We start from the raw sequence: 23,488 nt of genomic DNA on the forward strand, positions 1-23,488 counted from the left end.
TTTTTACATGATTGTGCGTCCTTTTATTAAAAGAGCTCAATTTGTTTACTACACAAATATTGCTTCTATTCGTATCATCTGATAGATGCAATATTCCGTTGATGATGTTGAAATGCATTGAGCGATGTCATAACAATGTTTGTGAATTAATTACTTATATATTAATATGTTGGAAAGAGTATCATTGAAGCTTGGAAAGCTATCAAGTTCTACTTAAATTAGTCTAGAGGCATGCATTATATACATATTATTGTAAGATAATTTTTATATGTCTTATCATTGTCTGCAGAAAAGATATTCTTGTTAAGTTAGTATGTCTTGGTTAGGTTGTACAATTCCAAAAGTATTCCTTTAATTTTTTACCTCTTTTTTAGTCATATTTTATACATTACTGTTTTACAACTTTATTAAGAAGTGAATCTAATATTTTCAAAGCCGACACGTAAAAAACTAATATATAGGAACTTAGACATCGTAGCATAAAACAGCAAGCAATATATAATGAATAACAAACGAAATAATAAGGAAGATGGAGATAATTATGTAGGCAAAAGCAAAATAAAATTAATAAATATTATAACATAAAATTGAAAATTTACAGAAATCCCCGAAGTCTACAATATTCTTTTTCAGTGCACTTTCATTTGAGACCCCACTCGAGTGTATTTTCAGACATTCGGTTATTCTTCCCCACTTTCAACCTCCACAACTTTTAAACGACTCAACCGATTTTCATCAAACATGTCTAAGAACACTTGCCCGTAAGTCACCTTTCATACAAAAAAACTAAACTGAAATCGCTTCATCCGTCCGGGATCTATAGTCCCAAACATAGACTGACAGACAGACAGACAGACAGATAAAACTTATAACACCCCTGTTTTTGCATCGGGGGTTAATAAAACACAACATAATTAACACCAACCAATGACTCCAATTAATCAGGACGGCTCATTATAAATAATTTGTGGCTCATTACATGAAACGATATTCGTCATAATATTTAGTTTGTTTCTTTGGTGCATTCGATGAATCAACAACCAATTGATAACATCATTCAAATTTCCTGAAATACAGACAAACCACATAACTTAGTCATCAAATGACATAGTAAATCTAAAATTTACTTTGTGTGAACATTACAATGAGACATATGTTTATTTTTTTTTATAAATATGAATATAAAGTAGTTGAAAATAAAATAGTATGAATTTTACACACATTAGTCTGTACATATGATTGAAACACAAATATGAAACATTAATATACTGCATAATTTACAACCTTTGAAGCCTTTGGGAAACTAATACCTACATGCATACATACTAGAAATAATAGTTTAAAGGAGATCATTCACGCTCCATACATTTCTGGGCTCTTTTTTTAAAGTGCCGGCCAACAATAAAAAATGGCACGACTCGTTAGAATTAGCCATTTGGAGCAATAGTTAATGGCATAAAAGTTGAAGGAGGGCTCTGAACCAAGTTATACAGGTTCGAAGATTCATTATTTCCATACATTTTGTCTATTTTTAAAAGTGCCCGCCAAGAAAAAAACTGATACGTATTGTTAGAACTGCCTATTTGGAGCAATAGTTAGTATCGCACAAAGATTGTATTTCTAGTTTTTTTTTTCTTAGCGGGCACTTTTAAAAGTTGACAAAATGTATGGAAATTACGAATCATCAAACCTGTATAATTTGGTTCAGAGCCACCTGACAACTTTTATGCCATATTAGCTATTACTTCAAGTGATTAGTTCTAACGATTCGTGTCATTTTTTTTCGTTGGCCGGCACTTTCAAAAAGGGCCCAAAATGAATGATCTCCTTTGAATAGAATAAAATAAACAAAATAATAAGCTGGAAGAAACCCATTAAATTGAAGATAAGTGGAAGAAAAAAATGTAGCAGATCCAAGAATATAGAGGAGTTTGATTGGAAAGTTCTTTCTATTTAATTTCATTTCATTTTTCATTTATTAGGATAAATCCAACATCCTTGTAGGTAAGAATATATTGGTGCGTGCCACAGCGTGCGTATAATTAAACTAGGTTAGAAAAATAAGCAAAACGAAAATATTTAAGATTCAAATTCACGAACAAATAATAAATTATCGTAATTAACGAATGAGAATGGATGTAACGGTATGGAATTAAATAATAAATATAAAATGAAAAAGTCTGTCGCGTATTTTGCTCCCGAGCGATGGAGGACTCAAGTAAAGGGTTCATATATAATCTAAGGGTTCACCCATACTTGTCAATACATATTATAATATACATTTGATTTTTTTTTTCTAGTAAGCTTTAAGTAGTTACCAATCGATGTAAATAAACAAGGCATGGCAATGAAGACTAGACTATCCAATTGCAAAAGCACAAATTAAATAGTTTAAATTTTTTCTATCATCAAATAAAACATACTTTTCAGTAACATAAAATAAGCTTAACTTATGTGACCATCCTTGAGATTTTTTAATACAACAAAGGACTTAAGTTTAAATATAATTAGATATACCAAAATTAATGTTAAGAAACTAAGGAAATATTTAAGTTTTAGTTAGCTAGATTCTCTTTTGTTTTGGATAATGCAGATATCCTTTGACAGACAAAAATATACCACCACGCCTCGCGATAACGACACATTTCGTGACGAGAGAGAGAGATAATAATTGCCGACCAATAACGGTGAAATCGAAACTATCGCTGTCTTTTTTATTGCGACGGGTAGAAAGATATTATAACGATAAGTACGACAAACGTAGGCAATTATCTCGTGGCAAAATCAGTTGAAGACAGGCATAAGTTCTACAGTATATCTGACATGAGGAATGATTAATTCTCCATAATATACCAATACCATAACAATAAGAAATAAAGTTATATCTACAATAAACAGTGCGTGCCAGTAACTCAAAAACAATATCAGTCACCAATAAACGAAAAATATAAAATCCTTTCGTTAGTTCAGAACAAATAAAAAAATTAAAATGGGATTTTATTAATTAGGAGTTTAAAAATTTTCGTTTGTTTATAATCGTATTGCATGTATTTGTATGTATCTAGAAGATGTTCCAAATAAGTTAATACATGGGAAAACATAAACATCTAAAACTACATTACAATATTCAGATAGAGTTGTCGCAATTTAAAAGCATTTATTCATATAGTATTTTGAACTTTATTTATTAAATTATCATGCAGCATTTAGACTTCTGTAAAGTTGTAACAAAACAGAGTGCGGAAATATTATTTTGAAGAATTTGTTGGATTTTAGATTGGCCTGGACACACAGTAGCACTTTGGTTATGCTTCTAACAGAGAAGCTGACATCCCGCGGTCTCACCAGTGTAGATCCCGTTCCCGTCAGAATACGGAGATATAATATAGCCTATGACACTCACAAGTAATGTGGCTTTCTAGTGGTAAAAGAATTTTCAAAACCTGTTCTGTAGTTCCAAAGATTACTCCCAAGAACACCACAAACTTTACCTCTAAATATTTTTTTTTTATTATTATTTACAAGTTAGCCCTTGACTACAATCTCACCTGATGGTAAGTGATGATGTAGTCTTAGATGGAAGCGGGCTAACTTGTAAGGAGGAGCATGAAAATCCACACCCCTTTCGGTTTCTACACGGCATCGTACTGGAACGCTAAATCGCTTACGCGGTACGTCTTTACCGGTAGGGTGGTTACTAGCCACAGCCGAAGCCTCCCACCAGCCAGACCTGGACCAATTAAGAAAATCTCAACGTGCCCAGCCGGGGATCGAACCCAGGACCTCCGTTTTGTAATCCATCGCGCATAATGCGCCCCACGGAGGCCGTCATTAGTATAGAGTAATAGTTTTATGCCTGAATCAAACAAGTTTCACATCAGATCATATCTCAAAATTCGATAATGACCACAATAAAGTCAATATCATTTGTAATAGTCGTAAACCCCATATTTTACTATAGCTTGGCAAGTTCGTTGATGACACTCCCATGATATGCGAGCGACGGGGGGAAGGACTGTGCGGGTATGAAGTCGTGCGCGTGGAGCATCGCTACTCCCCGGCCCGCGCGGACCATCGGGCGTGTTACGAACGAATTTGCCAAGCTATAACATTTGTGTGTATTATCAAGATCTGCACCATCCTATATTAAGTGTGAAGTTAGAACTAATGTAAAGATAATAATTTATTCTAACAATATTGGCAAAGTCATGTTGATTCACTTACATAATGTGTACGGATATTATATTGGTAAATGACAATTACTTCACAATGTGACTACTATTTGTATTATTACTTAATGTTCAAGGAAAGAACACTTAGATATTATATTATTATGAAATTGTAACCTTCCAAAGTAACTATTTTGTCACTCGTAAAATTAAAATCTCAAAACATTTATTACCTACATATTTGAAAGTGACCACATATTTAATATTATGTATGTCTCGAATGACTCAAACAAGTTCATTGTAACGACTAGGCGACGTGTCGCCACAAGCCAGAGCAAGCCCAGGCGACGAACTAATGGATCAGCTACAGGCGTCAGTACAAAAGCATCGAGCGCACCACTCGTACCTGCCAACGTCTCACTCGCGGCGAGGGAACACTCACACGTCCGTCTCGAGCGCGCCGCACTATAACTTGGTGGCGATCTCGTAGGCCCCGCAGCGCACGGAGCGCGGGCCGGTTCGCTAGTAAACCGTGTCGTCGGGGTAGAGCGTGAGGCCGGCGCGGCCTCAGGAGGGCGGCGGCGCAGGCGCGGCGGGCGCGGGCGCGGGAGCGGGCGCGGGCGCGGGCAGCAGCGACTCGCACGAGGCGCGCAGGTTGGGCAGCGAGCGCGCCGCCCGCGCCTGCCGCCGCGCCTCCAGCGCCAGCAGCGAGCGGATGTCGGCCTCCAGCGGGTCCACGTTGATGTGGTACACGCCGCCCGCCGCCGTCTGACACAACAAACAGTACACTGTAGCTTGCCGAGTTCGTTGGTGTGGGGGCGTCGGGGGACGTGTGCGCTGGGCAGAGGCCATAAGTTAGGTATACGTCGTGGGCTCTTAATCACTGTTAAATGACCTGCGTCTGTCAGAATAAAATGCACACGATATTCATATTCGAAAATGAGTCTGATAACCTGTTAAGTTGTCTTATACAACGACCAAATGACTTATAAATATCTATATTATAAACACTGATTTTTCATTTAATATTTCATAGGAACATTTTGTTATTTAGTTTGTTTGTGTCCTTTTTTCAATATATAACGTACGCCTCGAAGTGCCACCTGCTCGTACTCAATGCTACGTTCACGTACCTCTGCCGGCGGGCTGACGTGCGCGTGCGCGGGAGCGGGCGCGGGCGCGGGCGCGGACAGGCGCGTGTCGGAGGCGCGGCGCGCAGCGGGCGGCTCGGCGCGCGGCGCGAGCGCGGACAGGCGGCGGAGCGGGTTGGCGCGGTAGGCTTCGAAGCCGCCGCTCTCGTCCTCCACGCTGTAGTCGACGGGCGGCGGCGGCGGCTCGATGTTGGCGACCACTTGCCCGCGCGTGCTGCGCTCGCGCCGCTTGCTGCGCAGCGGGGGCGAGCCGCTTATCGGTATCTTCTCCGGGGCGTTCTGTATCAGCAGTATCCTGTAAACACGATTTACTAATTACAGCGAAACCTGGGATGGTCAAACTTTCCTCAGTAAAATGTTGGAAGTTTGTCGGCTTATGCTCTCACAATAAGTAAAACTGTTTTCTTTAAATTTCAAACATTTTTAAGATCACGGACTCTTATACTAATCTATACTAATACTATCCGACACCCACCGAATAAGGGGATTAAAATATAGCCTATGCTATGTACAAGTGACGTGGCTTACTAGTGGCAAAAGAATTTTCAAAATTGGTTCAGTAGATTCAGATATGCCACCTACAATACCACAAACTTTACCTCTTTATAATATTAGTACCTATAGATTATAAATGGAAAAGTTTGTGTGTTTGTGAGGTTGTAGGCGATAATCTCTTAAGACTTTGGATCTACAAAACCGATTTTGAAAATTATTTTCACAATTTGTTTAATTATTATCAGATCATCTTTTTTTATTTTTAGACGATTTGTTTCCATAACATCATGTGATTAAATAAACATGGAGGAATATTTAAAGAAACGACAAAAGAAAAATATTTCAATGCAAAGTTCTGTATAAACAACATTGACAGATAACAAAAGATAAATAAAATATAACCGATATATGAATCATATATAAATTAAGTCTGTTTACAAAGATGGAAAATATTTCTATACACATTTTCACCTTATCAGCCGACCCACTTAAAAGTTTGACAACCTTGGGTTGATTATTCTTGAAAACAAAAGAAATATCAATACACATTAATCATTGGGCTTAAAGACCCACTTACAGGTTGACAACCTGAGATTGCTTAGTAGATATTGCCTGAACACTGAAACATATCTCGAAACAACCCATTATAGCATGGCAACTTCGTTCGTAAACTCCCGATGTTCGGCGCGAGCCAGGGGGCGTGTAGCGATGAATGAAAAATCGATGCACAATTTCACATCCGCGCAGTCGTTCCCCCTTTCGCCCGCATATCATGAGAGTGTTATCAACGAACTTGCCAGACTATAGTTACTCTCTAAAATCTTGTGCAAGCTACTGGCCACTGGGTGGCACTGGATTTACTCATCATCATCATCATCATCATCATCATCATCATCATCATTGACAACCCATATTCGGCTCACGGTCACAAGTCTCCTCCCAGAGAGTGGAATTAGGCGCATAGTCCACCATGCTGTCCCAATGCAGGTTGGCAGACTTCACACACATAGAGAATAGTGAAAATTCTCTGGTATGCAGGTTTAAAGGTGAACCCCCCCCCCGCCACCACCAGCTCCGTCAGTGTTACCTGTTGTGCGCCCTCCAGCGGTTGCAGAGGTGCAAGTACTGGCGGCACTGGATGTACATGAACACGGCGCCGCCCGTGAACCCCCCCGCCACCACCAGCTCCGTCAGTGTTACCTGTTGTGCGCCCTCCAGCGGTTGCAGAGGTGCAAGTACTGGCGGCACTGGATGTACATGAACACGGCGCCGCCCGTGAACCCCCCCGCCACCACTAGCTCCGTCAGTGTTACCTGTTGTGCGCCCTCCAGCGGTTGCAGAGGTGCAAGTACTGGCGGCACTGGATGTACATGAACACGGCGCCGCCCGTGAACCCCCCCGCCACCACCAGCTCCGTCAGTGTTACCTGTTGTGCGCCCTCCAGCGGTTGCAGAGGTGCAAGTACTGGCGGCACTGGATGTACATGAACACGGCGCCGCCCGTGAACCCCCCGCCACCACCAGCTCCGTCAGTGTTACCTGTTGTGCGCCCTCCAGCGGTTGCAGAGGTGCAAGTACTGGCGGCACTGGATGTACATGAACACGGCGCCGCCCGTGAACCCCCCCGCCACCACCAGCTCCGTCAGTGTTACCTGTTGTGCGCCCTCCAGCGGTTGCAGAGGTGCAAGTACTGGCGGCACTGGATGTACATGAACACGGCGCCGCCCGTGAACCCCCCCGCCACCACCAGCTCCGTCAGTGTTACCTGTTGTGCGCCCTCCAGCGGTTGCAGAGGTGCAAGTACTGGCGGCACTGGATGTACATGAACACGGCGCCGCCCGTGAACCCCCCCGCCACCACCAGCTCCGTCAGTGTTACCTGTTGTGCGCCCTCCAGCGGTTGCAGAGGTGCAAGTACTGGCGGCACTGGATGTACATGAACACGGCGCCGCCAGTGAACCCCACCGCCACCACCACCAACTTCGTCCAGAAAGGCCACGCTAAAACAGAACACAACTGTAAACAACACAACACAACATGTATCAATACAAAATGAAATAAGAAAACTATAGGAACCGAATGTCTCTATAAGTCCAGGTAAAAATATTAAAATTTGAAAGGTGTTTTCTTATATGTTTGGATATTTATGTATAATCAAAGCCGAAGGGATTTAAATTAAATTTGGCACACCTTTATAACCTGGATTAACACATATACTGCATATTATTGAACATAATCTGTGTGCTTGTTCAAACTAATCTATGAAATAAATCACTCAAGAGTAATAAAGCTATACTAATACTTTAATTTCAAAAGTCACTCAATGTGTGTGTAAGTTACGTTTTTACAGCTAAACTGTTAAACCGATTTTTATGAATATTGGTATACATTTAGATATGGAACCTAAGAAAATTATGCTACTTCTTCTTCTTGGGCCTCGCCTTTTCCCGTCTATACGGGGTCGGCTTTCCCAATCATATGGCGCCATTTACGCTCCTTTGCGTCATCATCTGTCATGCCCTTATCTTTCAGGTCGTTACGGAACTTCGTTAACCACGTTGTTGGTGGTCTTCCTTTTCCCCGCTTCTTAGTATCCATGGAAAGGCACTTTTTTACGACATGGTCATCTGGTCTTCGCATCACATGACCGTACCATCTCAGCCTGGACTCTTTTGCTTTTTCAGCTATTTTTGCGACCTTGAAGCTCCCTCTTATGTGTTCATTGCTACTTATTATAAAATAATTTTTAAACTTTTAAACACTACCAATAGTAATATTAGCTAACTAACTGACGCCGCGCGGTTTCATCCGCATGGTTCCCTTTCCCATTGTGGGGATAATAATATAGCCTATAGCCTTCCTCGATAAATGGGCTATCTAACACTGAAAGAATTTTTCAAATCGGACCAGTAGTTCCTGAGATTAGCGCGTTCTATAAAACAAACAAACAAACTCTTCAGCTTTATAATATTATAGTATAGATACTGTTCTGAGAGCAAATATGGCATTAATCTAAAGTGCATAGTTTCAAGATAAGGTAATTTAAGTCACCTTTTAAAATGTCCAAGCTATAGGTAGGTACTCTGTAACGCAAGTAGGTAATTGCGAAATCATGCCAGAAGTGAAAAACGCAGACGGAAGTGCAAAAAGTAGAAACACGCGAATCTATCACACTTTTTGTCCCTAATGTTTAAAAAACATTGACTTAATTGACAAAAAGCTTTCAACAACTCTTCAACAGATCTTAGAGATATTATCTATCTATATAAAATAACTGTTTGCTTTTATTCAAAATAAATGTTTTTTCAAGTGCTTATTTATTTACACCATATTAAGATTTTTTAATTTTTGTCTGCTTGTTATCTCGGAAAAAACTATGGTTCGCAGTATATCATGCGAACGGTAACACGCCGCTAATCAATACAGATCAATAAAATTTACACAATACTGTGTAGACACAAATGAGTTGTCGTTTTTACTGTATGTTTGTCTGAGCTAATCTTTGGAACAGCTGGGCCAATTTAAATGGGACTTCGACTGGAATATAGAGGAGGTTATTGAGCAACATATATGCTGCCTTTAACCCCGATGGTTCCCGCGGGATATAAAAAAACAGAATTTTCCGCAAACGGTGACAACGGGTGTCGTCATTGTATTAAATAAAAATTATAAAACAAAGTCCTCCGCCGCGTCTGTGTCTGATCGCGATAACCTCCATACCACTGAACGGATTTCCATACGGTTTTCACTAATAAATCGATCAAACTAAAAATGGCTATTTGGTTAGTCTGTATGTCGTAGAAGTAGGTGCGAGAGGATTACCAGCATAATATCTCTGCAACTTGCTTAAAGACCTTGGCCTCTAGAACTGCAGCAAGTTCTATATTAAAACAGGTATCCAAAGCGGCTTTCGCACTATCTCACCAAATTTGGCTAGGCAGGGAGAACAACATGAGTGTTGATCGATCGTCAAGGAATTCCTTAACACTACGCCCATTGGTCACAACAGGGATGATGACAGTTTATTAAATAAAGAGTATGCTAATAGTAAAGCAATTTTGTAAAAGTAACAGGATACTACTGAACGGATTTTCATGCAGTTTTCACTGTTGGATTGAGTGATTTACAAGTATGTATGTTGAGTTTCTTACTGGCTCTTCTCGGCAGAACCTGCCTTCAGAACCCGTGATGGAGTCTTTACAAATAGTAAAATAAGCCTATTTGAATTAAATGAATTTAGAATTTTTAATGCAGATGGATCCCGAGGAGGAACAGGCATCTTTAAGCATGAACTTTTGACGCAGTGGTATGCGCGGTGAATTTCAAAATGGAGGTCCTGGGTTCAATCCCCGGTTGAGCCATTTGAGATTATTATGAATATGATTCTTAATTGGTCCAGGTCTGGCTGGTAGGAGGCTTTGGCCATGGCTAGTTACCACCCTACCGGCGAAGACGTACCGCCAAGCGATTTAGCATCCTGGTACGATGTAGTGTAGAAACCGAAAAGGGATTGGATTTTCATCCTTCTCCTTACAAGTTAGCCCGCTTCCATCTAAGACTAACTAAAAGTAACTTGTAAAGAATAAAAATTACCAATGAGTCCCCTGTTGACCTCCTCCACGGCCCGCTCGATGAGCACGAACAGCGACCACATGACGCACAGCGCCGCCACGCAGTGGAACAGCACCGCGCAGCACAGCCGCCGCCGCTCCACGCCCGACATCTCCAGCAGGCGCCACTGCCGCCAAACATCCACGTCAGCATCATCATCATCAGAAGTTGGAGGTGCATGCCCCGGACCGGTTTCGAACCCACACCCTCCGGAATCGGAGGCAGAGGTCATATTCACTGGGCTATCACGGCTCGTATTACACGCACGGCCGTAGTTATTGGATACATCCAATTTTAACAGAGAGGGGTGCGGAATCACGCGAGTGGCGTGTTTCGGCGTTTAGTGGCCGGTGCGGGCCACTCTCCAAACTCCAAATCCTCCGGAAAGTCCAACAAACGTTAAATCATGTTGTCCAGACCAGATCTAGCATGGGATAAGGACAGGAGGGACAAAACATTCTACCTACAAATTCAAATTCAAATTTTATTTATTTCAATTAGGCTTACTTTACAAGCAGTATTGAAAAGACAACTTATGTCATGATTTAATGGTGGTAGTTGAATATGTTACATACAATATGTTAGTATTATTTTTGTAATATTTTTTTTGTAACTACAATACTTAAGGGGGGCCCTCAGGGGAAGGTTGTTTAGGGCATCAAGTTACCTTAATCCGGCACTGTCAATAAGCTGCTCTAATGCATGTCAGTTTATTATATTTTTTTTAACAATTTTATTTTTCAATTAAATTTGGCATGGAGATAGCTTGCATCTGGACATAGACAAAGGACACTTTTGTCCCAGAAATTGCAATAATTCCAGTGGAATCTATACTAATATTATAAGGAGGTAAAGTACTAAAAATACCACACACACAAGTCCTCAACTTATAAATATAGAATATCTTGCTATCCTTCAAATGTAAATTTTTATTTTAAAAACTTTTATCTAGTACTAAATGAGCAACATTGTGACTTACCTCGCTGAATGGTTTTATTTTTGTGTGCATAATAAAATTAAATTTGCATAGTTCACAGGATCTGGTTTCAGAAGCTGTTAGCCACTGCTGTAGACAACTCTGATGGACATACTTGAGGCTTCCTGCGGACAAAATGACTATTACGTCATCAACCCATATTCGGCTCACTGCTGAGCTTGAGTCTCCTCTCAGAATGAGAGGGGTTAGGCCAATAGTCCACCATGCTGGCCCAATGCGGATTGGCAGACTTCACACACGCAGAGAATTAAGGCAATTCTCTGGTATGCAGGTTTCCTCACGATGTTTTCCTTCACTGATTGAGACACGTGATATTTAATTTCTTAAAATGCACACAACTGAAAAGTTGGAGGTGCATGCCCCGGACCAGATTCGAACCCACACCCTCTGGAATCGAAGGCAGAGGTTATATCCACTGGGCTATCGCAGTTTAAATGACTATTATATAGCTTTTATTATTGAACTAGCTGACACTGAGGTTTCACTTGCATGGTTCTCGTTCCCATAGGAATACGGGGTTAATATATAGCCTATAGCCTTCCTCGATAAATGGGCTACCTAACAGTGAAAGATTTTTTTTAATTGTACCGATAGTTCTTGAGATTAGCATGTTCAAGCAAAGAAAGCTTTTGGATACTCATATTAGTAAATATTACATGGCTATGGTATGAACTGCGTACTAAATGCTTCCAAAATATTTATTACTAGCAGATAGAAACAGGTGTTGTTAGGATTAAGTTCATTATAAATGATTGCTTGAATTATTTGTTGTTCTTAGTGACAAGTTAAAACATTGCCCAGTTCTAACAGAAAAAAATAGAGGATTTTGTCAATTTGGGGTTTGTGTTGCTTGGATTGGTTGGTTTTCATTGAGAATAGCAAAATAAATCAATTATTCACTATTCACTCATTTTAATTGTTTTATATAATCTTACACATATTACACATATAGATATTACACAGATTTCATTTTGTTTCTTAAAATCAAATTTACCATTTCATTTATCCTTGTGTCTATTAACTTTAACATTAAACAAAATACAAAAATATTTCTCCTTTACTAGGTCATATGCATAATAATTTATTATTTCCGATCATCCTTCACCTTTTGATAAAATAATACCAGACAGTATAATTTATGCAGAGGAATGTTGTGTGTGTAATATAAATAAACATGATCTGCTCAGTAGATTAATAATAATTATTACATAAACAATGATCAGCTGATTGTGAAATATACATAATAATAGTAATTCATAGAATATTCTATGGCGTAATAGACTACATTTTCGTAATATAGTTAGATACTGCAAAAGCAATATGTCTAAGTGGCCAGATGGGGTATGTACTCACCAGAACAATAGCAGGGCGCTAGTAAGGGATTGTGTACTTCGCTTTCGCAGTGGCATATTCGACAAATGTCCCCGCTGGAGTTGGAGCACGAGGTCTGACTGCTGCCGGACCCTGCGCGCACTGCTTCCCTGCCACATCCGCCGCCCCATTCCCAACTTTCAATGTCTGAAGAGTTCTTCACGTTTATTTGCTGAACCGGCATTATGGAACAAATCACTCAATGCTGCATCATAATCTTTATTATTCAACAAAAAGCATTATATATGATCGTCATATCTTCGAAAGCTGGAAGAATAAGTATGAACATTCGAAACATGGCTGTCTCATTCACAATGTTTCTCAACTGAAGAAGAAACGGAAATATACTCGTCACGTTTTCCAAAAATATTAATTGTTTTATATTTAATTATTATATATTCACACTCATTAAAATGAAACGATGAATGAAAATTGAAAAGAAAACATCAATAGGTAACAGCTATACTTCTCGTCGAGACAGATGATAAAGTTTTTTTTTTAATTAGGCTTTTGGCTCTGGATTCTAGCCCGCAGATAAAAATTAATAATTAATTTTAATATGCATCAAAGATTTATTAAACAAAAGCAATATTGTAAAGGTTTTCAATATTTAATAACACTTTTACATTAATTACCTACTTCATTTTTACTTTCAATAGTCCAAATAGCCCATCATTAAACTCTATGGTATGATGATGAACACTGCACTATTTTTTGACGAAAGAAGTAATTTTTGATTTTGATTGAACGCAGCGGCAGATCTAAAATTTTTCTTTTATCTGTAAGCGAGAAGGCGTGCGGTTGTGAAATACTTTTCTTACCGGCAAAGTTTTGTAATTAAAGTCGCAAAAATGAGTGTTTCTCCAGAATTGCAATCTGAGGCTAATTCAGTGGTACACCAGTATCTTTTAACTGTAGATAAATCGTTTGCTGGGCAATTTTTGTCAAAAACAAAAGCGGTGAGTGATAACCATTAATCATAAGTGTGGCCACGTGCGTCCCTGCCTGGTGGTAGCCACACGTGTTATTAATATATTTTGTAATATTCTTATTTATAACTTCAATCTTTACACATAATTCGATGGGTACTGGTTTGCTTAAATCATTTGTTTATGACTTCATTAGATAAGGCCCATTTTTTTACATTATTAATCCATAAAATGACCTAACGAAATTTTCAAGAAATCCATTTTTTTCTAAATATACAAATAAAATTTTATTATAGCTAACAAAATACAGTAAGCTATTCTGGGTATTGCATTTAATAGTGAAAACTAAAGATTGTAATTTCATAATAACTTGATATTTAATACTTAACTCAAGATTTTGTTCTTAATAAGTAATGAATTATCGTAGTTAGCGAATTGTCGACGATTAATCGGCAAAAAACGCCGATTAGTCACAGATTAGGGAGTGTTGAAATGCTAAGCTAGTTCAAGATCTCAACTGAATAACAATGCTGTATGCCCAATAGTTGCTTGGTACAACACAATGCTAAGCTATTGTCTTTTTCAAAATTGTGCCCAACATGAAATGGTATTGTATTGTTGCTTGTACTACTTTGCTTGTCCTTTCCAATCCTTGTCCAAGTGGTTGAGGTATCAGGCAATACAATAGAGTTAATGTGTTATGTGTGACACAATTTTGATATAAACGTTTTTCTTTCTTTCTTATGTGCTAAGAGCTCCTTAGCCCATCACCTGGGTCACAAGTCCACACGGATCCTGCTCAACAGGTTTTTCACCAAGTTAAAACAATCCCATATATTTAATTTCCTGAAAACTTGATAAAGTCAGTATGAATTAGTAAGGCTTGTTAAAATTGACAATTGACATAAAAATAATTTGATTACAGAAACCGAGACAAAAGAATTTACCAACACTAATTGACATCTTAGCAAAACACAAGAAAATTGACAGTAAACCAGTACAAAATTCTAAGAAGCCTTCAGAAAGGTATGTTTACAACATTTGTATTATACTACAGCCCTACTCGTGTGTACTGTTTACTAACTAGTTGACGTCAGCATGTTCTGTGTAAAATTCTATTTTACAAATCCGACTGAAACCATGGATTTTCTGGGATAAAAAGCCTAAACAAACAAAGTCCAATTTAAATCAGTTCAGCTGATCCAAAGGTGAACTTTGATTTGACGGCTGCTTGGTGTTATGGGTGGTGACCCTGCCTTCGGCATTGACGGCTGTGGGTTTGTTTCCCACAACTGAAAAATATTTGTGTGATGAGTATGTGAGTATTTATATATTTATATAAGTATATAAATATTTATGTATGTAGTTTATAAAAATAAATTTCTGTTCTTTAGTCTCGCTAAAACTCTAGAATGGCTGAAGAGATTTATATTATCTTAGTCTTGAAATGTTTGTAGAGGTATAGAGAAGGTTTAAAAGGTGAGAAAAGTTTGAATAATTGCCAGGAGAACCATAAAAACAGCTTTTTTCTATTCTCCATACAAAAGAATCAAGGGTTAGGGATAGGGTAGTGTAGAGTTTAGAAAGAAGTGCACATAAGTGTAGTGCGCTAGTATATTATAAAATCTTCTATCTTAGTACCCATAACACAGGCTATATGCTTACTTTACTTATAAAACACTTGTATACTAAAGCAATCCAATATATTCTGTATATTTTAGCTCGGACGATTCTGACAGTGAAGAAGAACAAAAAAAACCTGCACAATTAAACAACTCTAAAATTACTAGTGCAGCAAAGAAAAAGGACTCATCATCAGACTCTGATAGCTCTGAAGATGAAAAACAAAAACAACCCCCAAAGGTAAATTTTATAGTAGTACACTATAAATATAAAATCTATATCCACCTATTTCACTTCACAAAATGATGATAATATTTTATTGAATAACTATGATAGCAATATATGTTTCGTCACTACCTCTGATTACAATTTTTATTGATAAGTCACAATTAGCTATTTTTTGCATATACTTATTTAAATGTATAATTTTAGGTCAATAATGTTGCAAATAAAAAAGCACCTGTTAAGAAAGCAGAGTCCTCAGATGAGAGTGATAGTGAAGAAGATGCTACATCAAAACCTACAAAACAACCAGTCAAGTCCCAGCCAGTTAATTCAGTACCAAAACCTGTTAAGAAGAAAGATTCCAGTGATGATTCTGACAGCAGTGAAGATGAAAAACCTCAAAATAATAGTAATAAAGGGAAAACTGCACCACCACCAAAAGTTCAACAACAGAAACCTGTTGTAAAAAAAGCAGATTCATCATCTGACAGTGACGATAGCAGCGATGATGACAAAACAAAGAAACCTCCAAACAAACCTGCAGTGGCAGCCAAGCCAACTGCCACTCCTGCTAAAAAACAGGAATCTTCCTCAGATGATAGTGACAGTGATGATGCAAAACCTAAAGTTAAAGCAAACACTCCACAAGTCAAACCAAAAACTCCCCAAGCGAAACCACCAGCAAAAGCTGCACAGAAGCCCAATAAACAAGAATCCTCCTCAGATAGTGATAGTAGTGATGATGAACCACCTAAACCAGCTCAGAAACAACCAGCCAAAAATGTCGCTAATACTAAACCAGTTGCAAAGCCCAAAGCTCAAGATTCTTCTGATGATAGTGATGATTCAGAAGATGATAAGCCAAAAGCTTCTCAAAAACCGGCAACAAAACCTCAACCACCTTCTAAAAGCCCTAATGTTTCTGCTGTCAAAAAAAAAGAGTCTTCATCTGACGATGACAGCAGTGACGATGAAAAAACCAAGCCAATTCCTAAACTTGAAACTCCGGCAGTGAAACCTGTATTTAAAGGCAATAAAAAACCACAGACATCTTCTGAAGATAGTGATGATAGTAGTGACGACGACAAGAAAAAACCTACACAGAAACAGCCTGCAAAACCAGCAGTCACACCTGCAAAGCCAGCTGCCAAAAAAGCATCTTCATCAGATGACAGTGATAGCAGTGATGATGATAAACCGAAAAAAACCCCAGTAAAGCCTCAAACTAAACCAGTCAAAAAACAATCTTCTTCAGAAGACAGTGATGACAGTAGTGAAGATGAAAAGCCAAAAAAAGCTCCTGTAGCCACTCCCAAACCTAAAGCTAAAAAGGAATCTTCTGATGATAGCAGCGATGATGAGGCTCCTCAAAAAGCTGCTGCTAAACAAAAAGCTGATTCAGATGATGATAGTGACGATGAACCTCCTACTAAAGTACAAAAGAAGGATGCTGATCATGTAAAGTTTAGATTTATTTACTGTTGTCATAAGAGATAAATTTATTAACTTAACAAAAATATTCCATTTGAAAATTGACTATTTATCAAATAACATTTTATAAAAATTGAAAGTAGTTTTTTTTTTTTTAATTATTATTTATTTGTTTTTTTTAACCAATTGAATTAATTGCAGTCTACGCAAAATGGCTTCCAAACTGGCAAGAAAAGAAAAGCATCAGATGGAAATGATCCAACTCCTAACAAAAAACCATACAGCAACTTTGTTAAGGTATTTACAATTTAAATATTTCTATTTAAAAATAAAGAAGAACAGGCACCTAAGTATGAAAACTATATCCAGGCCATGCAAATATAAAATTGAGTAGACAATTAAATCTTTAACTATAATAGTAAGGGATGCAACCCTTATTGTTGGTATTATCATATTTTCCAGTTGTGGGAATCAAACTCACAACTTGTTAGGGTCACTACCCACTGTGCCACTTGATCATCAAATAATAGTAGCTGTAATGTTTCAATTATAATTAAAGCTGTTGTTATGATGATCTCTAACTTTTTACTCCTACAGCAAAAATTAAATAAATTATAATGATTTTAATCTAGTTTTGTTTTTCACGCGATTTTTCACAAATAGGGTCAGATTGTGCCTATTGTACTTTGTTAACAATGGTTACTTACCCTAATTAATCTATTTTTTAAAATCTTACCTAAACTTAATTTTATAAAGAGGTAACAACTCCAAAACAAATTAAAAAATTCAAATAATTAGCTGCATCTAACATTTGCTGAATTTTATCTCTGCCTGTTTTGTATTTTTTTTTATGTGACTTAAGTTATAAATTTAGAATTAATGTAAAGGTGGTAGGTGCAGTATAGCTAAAAATAAATATTTTAAAAAGAAAAATGCATTGTCGACCTATAGCCGCGGCATCGAAAATAATATCACTCATTTGTCCCAACACAACCTAAAAAAGAGATATTACAACTTGATAATCAACAATTTGTCATTTTCTCTGCACGAAATATTTTCATGACGCATGTTAGGCCTCAGGAATGACTCCAATGAGATTGCAATCAGCTACCTTAATTATCATTATCTTCTAGGGTACCAATGTAATTTCCACACCAAATGAAAAAACAGCTCAAGATAGCAGTAAACCGACTCCCTTCCGGAGAGTCTTAAGTGAAAAGATTGAAGTGGATCCTAGACTTAAGGACAATTCGTTTGAAGCTAAGGTAAATGCCCAAAAAATGTACAAGCCCAGATAACTCCATGTAATCACCGATCGACGATACGAATTGTTATTTTTTGTGACATGACGCGAATATTGGAATGTGTCAAGGCTTAATATTTCGGGCATTTACTTTTACGTCGCACGGTAAATACACTGGGTTGTCTTGGTGTTTTATTTTAAATATTCTCTTTAGGAGGGTGAAAACGAAGAGGACGAGGTCGATGGCGGTCATGGCAATGGCGGGTGGCAAAACAGGGGTCGCGGCGGGTTCAATCGAGGTCGCGGAGGCTTTAATGATAGAGGGGGACGGGGCGGTGGATTTAGAGGTCGTGGCGGCTTCGACAGAGGAGGCCGTGGCGGCTTCGACAGAGGAGGACGTGGTGGCTTTAACGACAGAGGAGGCCGCGGGGGTAGAGGCGGATTTGGCGGACGCGGAGGCGACAGAGGCGGCCGTGGCGGAGACCGAGGAGGCCGCGGGCGCGGGGGCGACAGAGGCGGACGCGGCGACCGCCATTCGTGGGGCGGCGACAGAGGAGGGTTCAACAAGGGAGGATTCAAGGACAGAAAGAGTTTTGACGGAGGAGACAATTCCCAAAATAAAAAGATTACGTTTGATTAAAGGTAAAGTATTATGAGACATAATATTTATTAATATCCTCAATTCTACGAGCCTTTGTATACGACGTTTTTGAACGATCTGATGACACGCGTTTTTGGTGAGCGCGTCCGATGCGTTTTATTAGTACGCAAAAGTTCATTTTATGTATGTAATTAACTTTGCACTATTTATACTTTATAAGGTTGTAGTATTTTATAAAAATGATGCAATGTCTAAGCGGCCGGACTTTAGTGGCTCGTCTGCAGCAAGTTAAAGAGACGCGCGTCGACTGTGCTTGAAATAGACGTCGCGTCGTGTGCATTGGTTCTAAATCAAAATAATATTGTAATTTCCATTGTAAAGGTTTCCATAACTTTTTAGACTACACATTTTTGTATGGATAAAGTCTAAATTAAAAAGAAATTCAAGTCCAGTCTTGGTGGATATAAATAATTATGGCAAAAAAATAGGCGGGTAAGGTGCAATTTCGTGTTTTCTATTCGCCACAGGGAGGAGCTCGCGGTTCGTGGGGTGAGCGCGCCAACATAGACTTGAAGCATACCCGTGGAAAGTCGTTCAAACACGAGAAAACTAAGAAAAAACGAGGTGCATACCGTGGCGGTGCCATCGACACATCTGTGCATTCCATCAAGTTTGAAGATTAACTATCACAGTAGGTGTCATTAAAATAATCCCTGTTAATTACTGTTAATAAAATTTCTGAAGAAATATAAAAATGTAGCGCCTTTAACGCGCAGGTTCATAATTGATTTATATAATTTGCTAATGCTTCTATGATTTATTATACGAGTATACGTAGTAATGTATATGCAATGCACTTATGTTTCATGTTAAAAAAATACTTTCCTTCTTTGACATTGCGATTGACAGCTGCTGTTTAGATTTCAAAAAAATATTATTGATAATGTTTAATTTGATTTAACTTTCCGATTTTTATTTAGAAATAGGGAAAGAATATATAGGTACTATATAGATTTATATTTTTGTATGTATTAATAACAAATGACCTTATTGTAACATGTTGAATGACCCTGGACCTGGTGGGCAGTAGGACTGAGTATAACCCGTGCGCAATAACTTGACACCACCAAAGACATCCATACAAACAGTAAAAACATCATTTGAGCTGGGTGTCAAGTTAATCCGCACGAGTTGTATATTGGACAGCTACTTTCTCAATCAGAGGAGCGTGTGAATGTTTCTAATCCCATAACTCCCAAATTAAAATATAGGAATCTATTTCTTATCTATTTTACCAATTAAATATTTAATAAGGTAAAAATCTTATAATATTCATGATGTGTTTTTTTTGACTGTCCTCTAATTGAAGTGTATTTTTTTTACTATAAGTAGAATGTAAATAATAGTTTGCATTTAACATAAGAGTTATGTTATGTTGTTGTACATAAGCTGTTTTATTTTAATACATAAGTATAAACCTACTCTAGATATATAAGGAACAACACGTAAAAGTAAGCTAAAGTAAGCCCGCCTCTGAACTATTAGCCTACAATTAAGAGATGTGTTTTAATTAAAATTCATTTGGAATAACTTTACCCTAATTAGTTTTTTTTATATACTACCTATCAGTGGCGAAGGATGGAATTTAGATGAAGGTAAGCCGTCCCAAAGAAATGGAAATTCGTATAGTGTGATACTAACTCTGGTTTTTCATATACTTATATACAGTACAACAATGAATATGCATGGATATTTAAGGAGGAAACCCGATGGGAATCTGCTTGTATGAACTCTTCGCTGCTGCTACCTATTCGTCTTTACAATTTAGCTGATTTTGTTCATTGAACCTTTTTGAATGATATAACCTAACGCTCCATTTTCCTTTGATTTATGCTTTGCTACAGTTGCTGAAATAGTATGAAAACTTGATAGGTGTGCCTACTAAAATTCATAAGTAAATGCACAGAATAATAGATGTAAATGGCATGCTAACCCGGCTATAGTGCACAGAGACCTACTTTGTAGTCTATGGATATCTGCATATCTACTCTGTGGCATGTAGTTAGTTGTGCTTCTGCTTTGGAATTTTGTAGGTCTTTTAACTCAGGTCTAGTCTAATAAAAAAACGGCTTAAATTAACTGTCAAAAACGGCTAAGCACTGCCTTCAGACTGATCAGCAGGTAGAACATAATAATATTATGATGTTATTTTTCAACTTTTAATTTAGTGGGTACGTTTTTAGGTTTTGAAGTCGGTTATATTTTTTTTATTAAAATTTTATTATTTTTCCATTTACCATTTAGTGTAAAATTCCATCTCAAACTAACGCAATAACATGAGTAGTAGGTAGTGGTATGTACAACTTCAGTCCTAATTAGCTATTCTTTTTGTACAAAATGAACATTTTGGCAATATTGAACCATATGATGTAATTCCAAAAGATAGCTAATGTAAACCAATGATGAGTTACCTCAACTGTGCTTCATTTTCATGAACCCCAATGACAGACTAGACTAGACCTAATGACAGGCAGACAGAGATCTTTCTACCCATCTAGGAAGAAAGTTCTCAGCAATACGAACTAATCAAGCCCAAACACAAGGTAGTTACCGTAAACCGTTAAGGAGTTCCCTTGATTGTCCTTGATCTTCATCAGCAGACCCCTAATGACAGTTACAACCTATCTAGGTGGAAAGTTCTCATTAATACAAATGAATCGAGCCCAAACACAAGGTAGCTGCTGTACTGCTGACTCCATCATCAGATTGATTCCAAACCTTCATAAAACTGTAGTGCTATATAATAAAAATAGAAAAATTTACGAACACACTGGGCACCTATATAATTTTTGAAAGTTCCCCTCAATTTCTCCAAGATTTCAGCATCACCCTTCAAAACAAAAAAAGAATTTTTGAAATTAGTCCAGGCGTCTTCGAGTAATCGGTGTACATACATAAATAAAAAAAATACTGGTCAAATTGAGAACTTAGGTCAAGTTCGGATTTCTTTAGTATTTTAGTCGAGTACCTTTGACACCTAAGTTGAGTAGGTACGAAGAATTTTTGAATTAACCGCCCAAAAATAAAGTACCTATAGTCAAATTGAGTAGGTATTTTAAACTATGTAAACAAACAAAAACAGCTGACTCAGGGGTGCTCAACATTTTATCATTATTTACGAATATTATCATGAAATAAAACTTCCTGTGATAAACAAATATTTTTTTAATTCTATATTCCTATATAATATATCCTGTTATTTATCAAACAGATAATGCTTCACTTATATTAAGGGTTCCGTAGGCAATAAAGAACTCTTATAGTTTTGTTTCTTTATTATGTAGAAGCAAGCATAAGGTTTCCTCGACATATTTAAACACATTAATCAAAACGGTTTTCTCGGAGGACGATAAGGGTGATTGATTCGTACGTTTCTTTTTTGGTGACGGAAACAATAGCAACGCGGAATAACTGCTCCGGCTAGTACCAGGCTCCGGTTCACTAATTTTCGTACTAAACTAAATAAAATTAATTAATTAAACTGATAAAAAACCCGACTGCATAAATGATAAAAAAAACTGAAAAGAAAAAAAAAGCTCAGTCCAGAAGTGTAGAAAACAATTAGAAAACAGTCGGGACCTATTATATTGAATAGAATGATTTTCGTCTACATTTTTTATTAGGTCCCGACTTTAGTTTGATCAATTTTTATATCATTTATGCCGGGTTTTTATATTTGTTTAATTAATTAATTTATTTCACACTTTTTAGTTACGATAGATGGTGAATTTCGGATTTATTGGTTACGTTTGTTACAAAGTACGATAATGTATACCTAAGTCCAACCGAAATTAAGTAAATATTCAAAAAATCTACGCAACCCTCGGTGGCCGAATCCGATTCGCACTTGTCCGATTTTTATAATCAATATATTTCTTTTAGTCTATTTTAGGTGTTTTATAACTTCACTTCATAAACCTCGCACCTTATAGTCGTCCGCCTCGCGTATTATGTATAGACTTAATTAATATTAGAATTAATAAATAACGTTTTCCTAATTGTAGTTTTTTTTAACATGGCCATGATATACTATTTTGAAATTCTCACAAAAATTTCTTGAATTTCATTCGCATGTTGCAATATTCACAAAAAAAAACTTCACCCCGATTCTATAGCGTCTCACAGTCGTCTTGTTGGTTTTTTTTTCTAATTTCACCTATCTAAGAACACTTGGGTTATTAAAACAAATCTAACGTTATCTGAATTACGTAAATCCGTTCAACGGTTTGGAAGATATGAGGTAATAAAGAATATTACATACATACATACAAGATACGCGCGAAAAACATAACCCTTCTTGCAGTCGGGTAAAAACAGTAAACAAATAAACTATAATTAACAATAACAACGAAACGAGAACAAAACGAAATAACAAAAATTACAAGGGAAGAAAATACGCACGACAGACTGGATTTAGTTAACGAATCATTAACGAATACTGATATATAAGTAGGAGTATTAGTCATAGACAGCAAATAAAGTAGTGTTCTGTGCTGTGAAGTGTGAACTGTCAAATGTCAAATCTTCTTTCACTTATTAATCATCATCATCATCATATCAGCCGATGGACGTCCACTGCAGGAC

At 37.5% G+C, this 23,488-nt stretch overlaps 2 protein-coding genes across 3 annotated transcripts; one reads left to right on the forward strand and one right to left on the reverse strand.

Moving 5' to 3' along the window:
* Positions 1-4,596: 4,596 nt before the first annotated feature.
* LOC112055039 (E3 ubiquitin-protein ligase MARCHF3) lies at positions 4,597-13,284 on the reverse strand. Its single transcript, XM_024095019.2, has 6 exons — positions 12,775-13,284; positions 11,404-11,525; positions 10,407-10,551; positions 7,693-7,813; positions 5,303-5,615; positions 4,597-4,937 (listed from the first exon to the last, which is right to left on the reverse strand). The coding sequence occupies exons 1-6, from the start codon at positions 12,974-12,976 to the stop codon at positions 4,737-4,739; spliced, it is 1,104 nt and encodes a 367-aa protein (XP_023950787.1). The 5' UTR covers positions 12,977-13,284; the 3' UTR covers positions 4,597-4,736.
* Positions 13,285-13,554: 270 nt separating this feature from the next.
* On the forward strand, positions 13,555-20,439 carry LOC112055262 (nucleolar protein dao-5). Of its 2 annotated transcripts, none has more exons than XM_024095298.2 (7): positions 13,555-13,751; positions 14,647-14,747; positions 15,443-15,584; positions 15,777-17,027; positions 17,202-17,297; positions 18,134-18,265; positions 19,372-20,439. In XM_024095298.2, the coding sequence occupies exons 1-7, from the start codon at positions 13,644-13,646 to the stop codon at positions 19,525-19,527; spliced, it is 1,986 nt and encodes a 661-aa protein (XP_023951066.1). In that variant the 5' UTR covers positions 13,555-13,643; the 3' UTR covers positions 19,528-20,439. The 2 variants fall into 2 exon arrangements, with proteins under 2 accessions (XP_023951066.1, XP_023951059.1); XM_024095291.2 differs by lacking the exon at positions 18,134-18,265 and adding an exon at positions 18,458-18,885 and having other exon boundaries at positions 13,557-13,751; positions 19,372-19,408.
* The last annotated feature ends 3,049 nt before the right edge of the window (positions 20,440-23,488 follow it).

Source organism: Bicyclus anynana, chromosome 7 (genome assembly GCF_947172395.1).
Source record: "Bicyclus anynana chromosome 7, ilBicAnyn1.1, whole genome shotgun sequence".
In the NCBI taxonomy this organism is placed as follows: domain Eukaryota; kingdom Metazoa; phylum Arthropoda; class Insecta; order Lepidoptera; family Nymphalidae; genus Bicyclus; species Bicyclus anynana.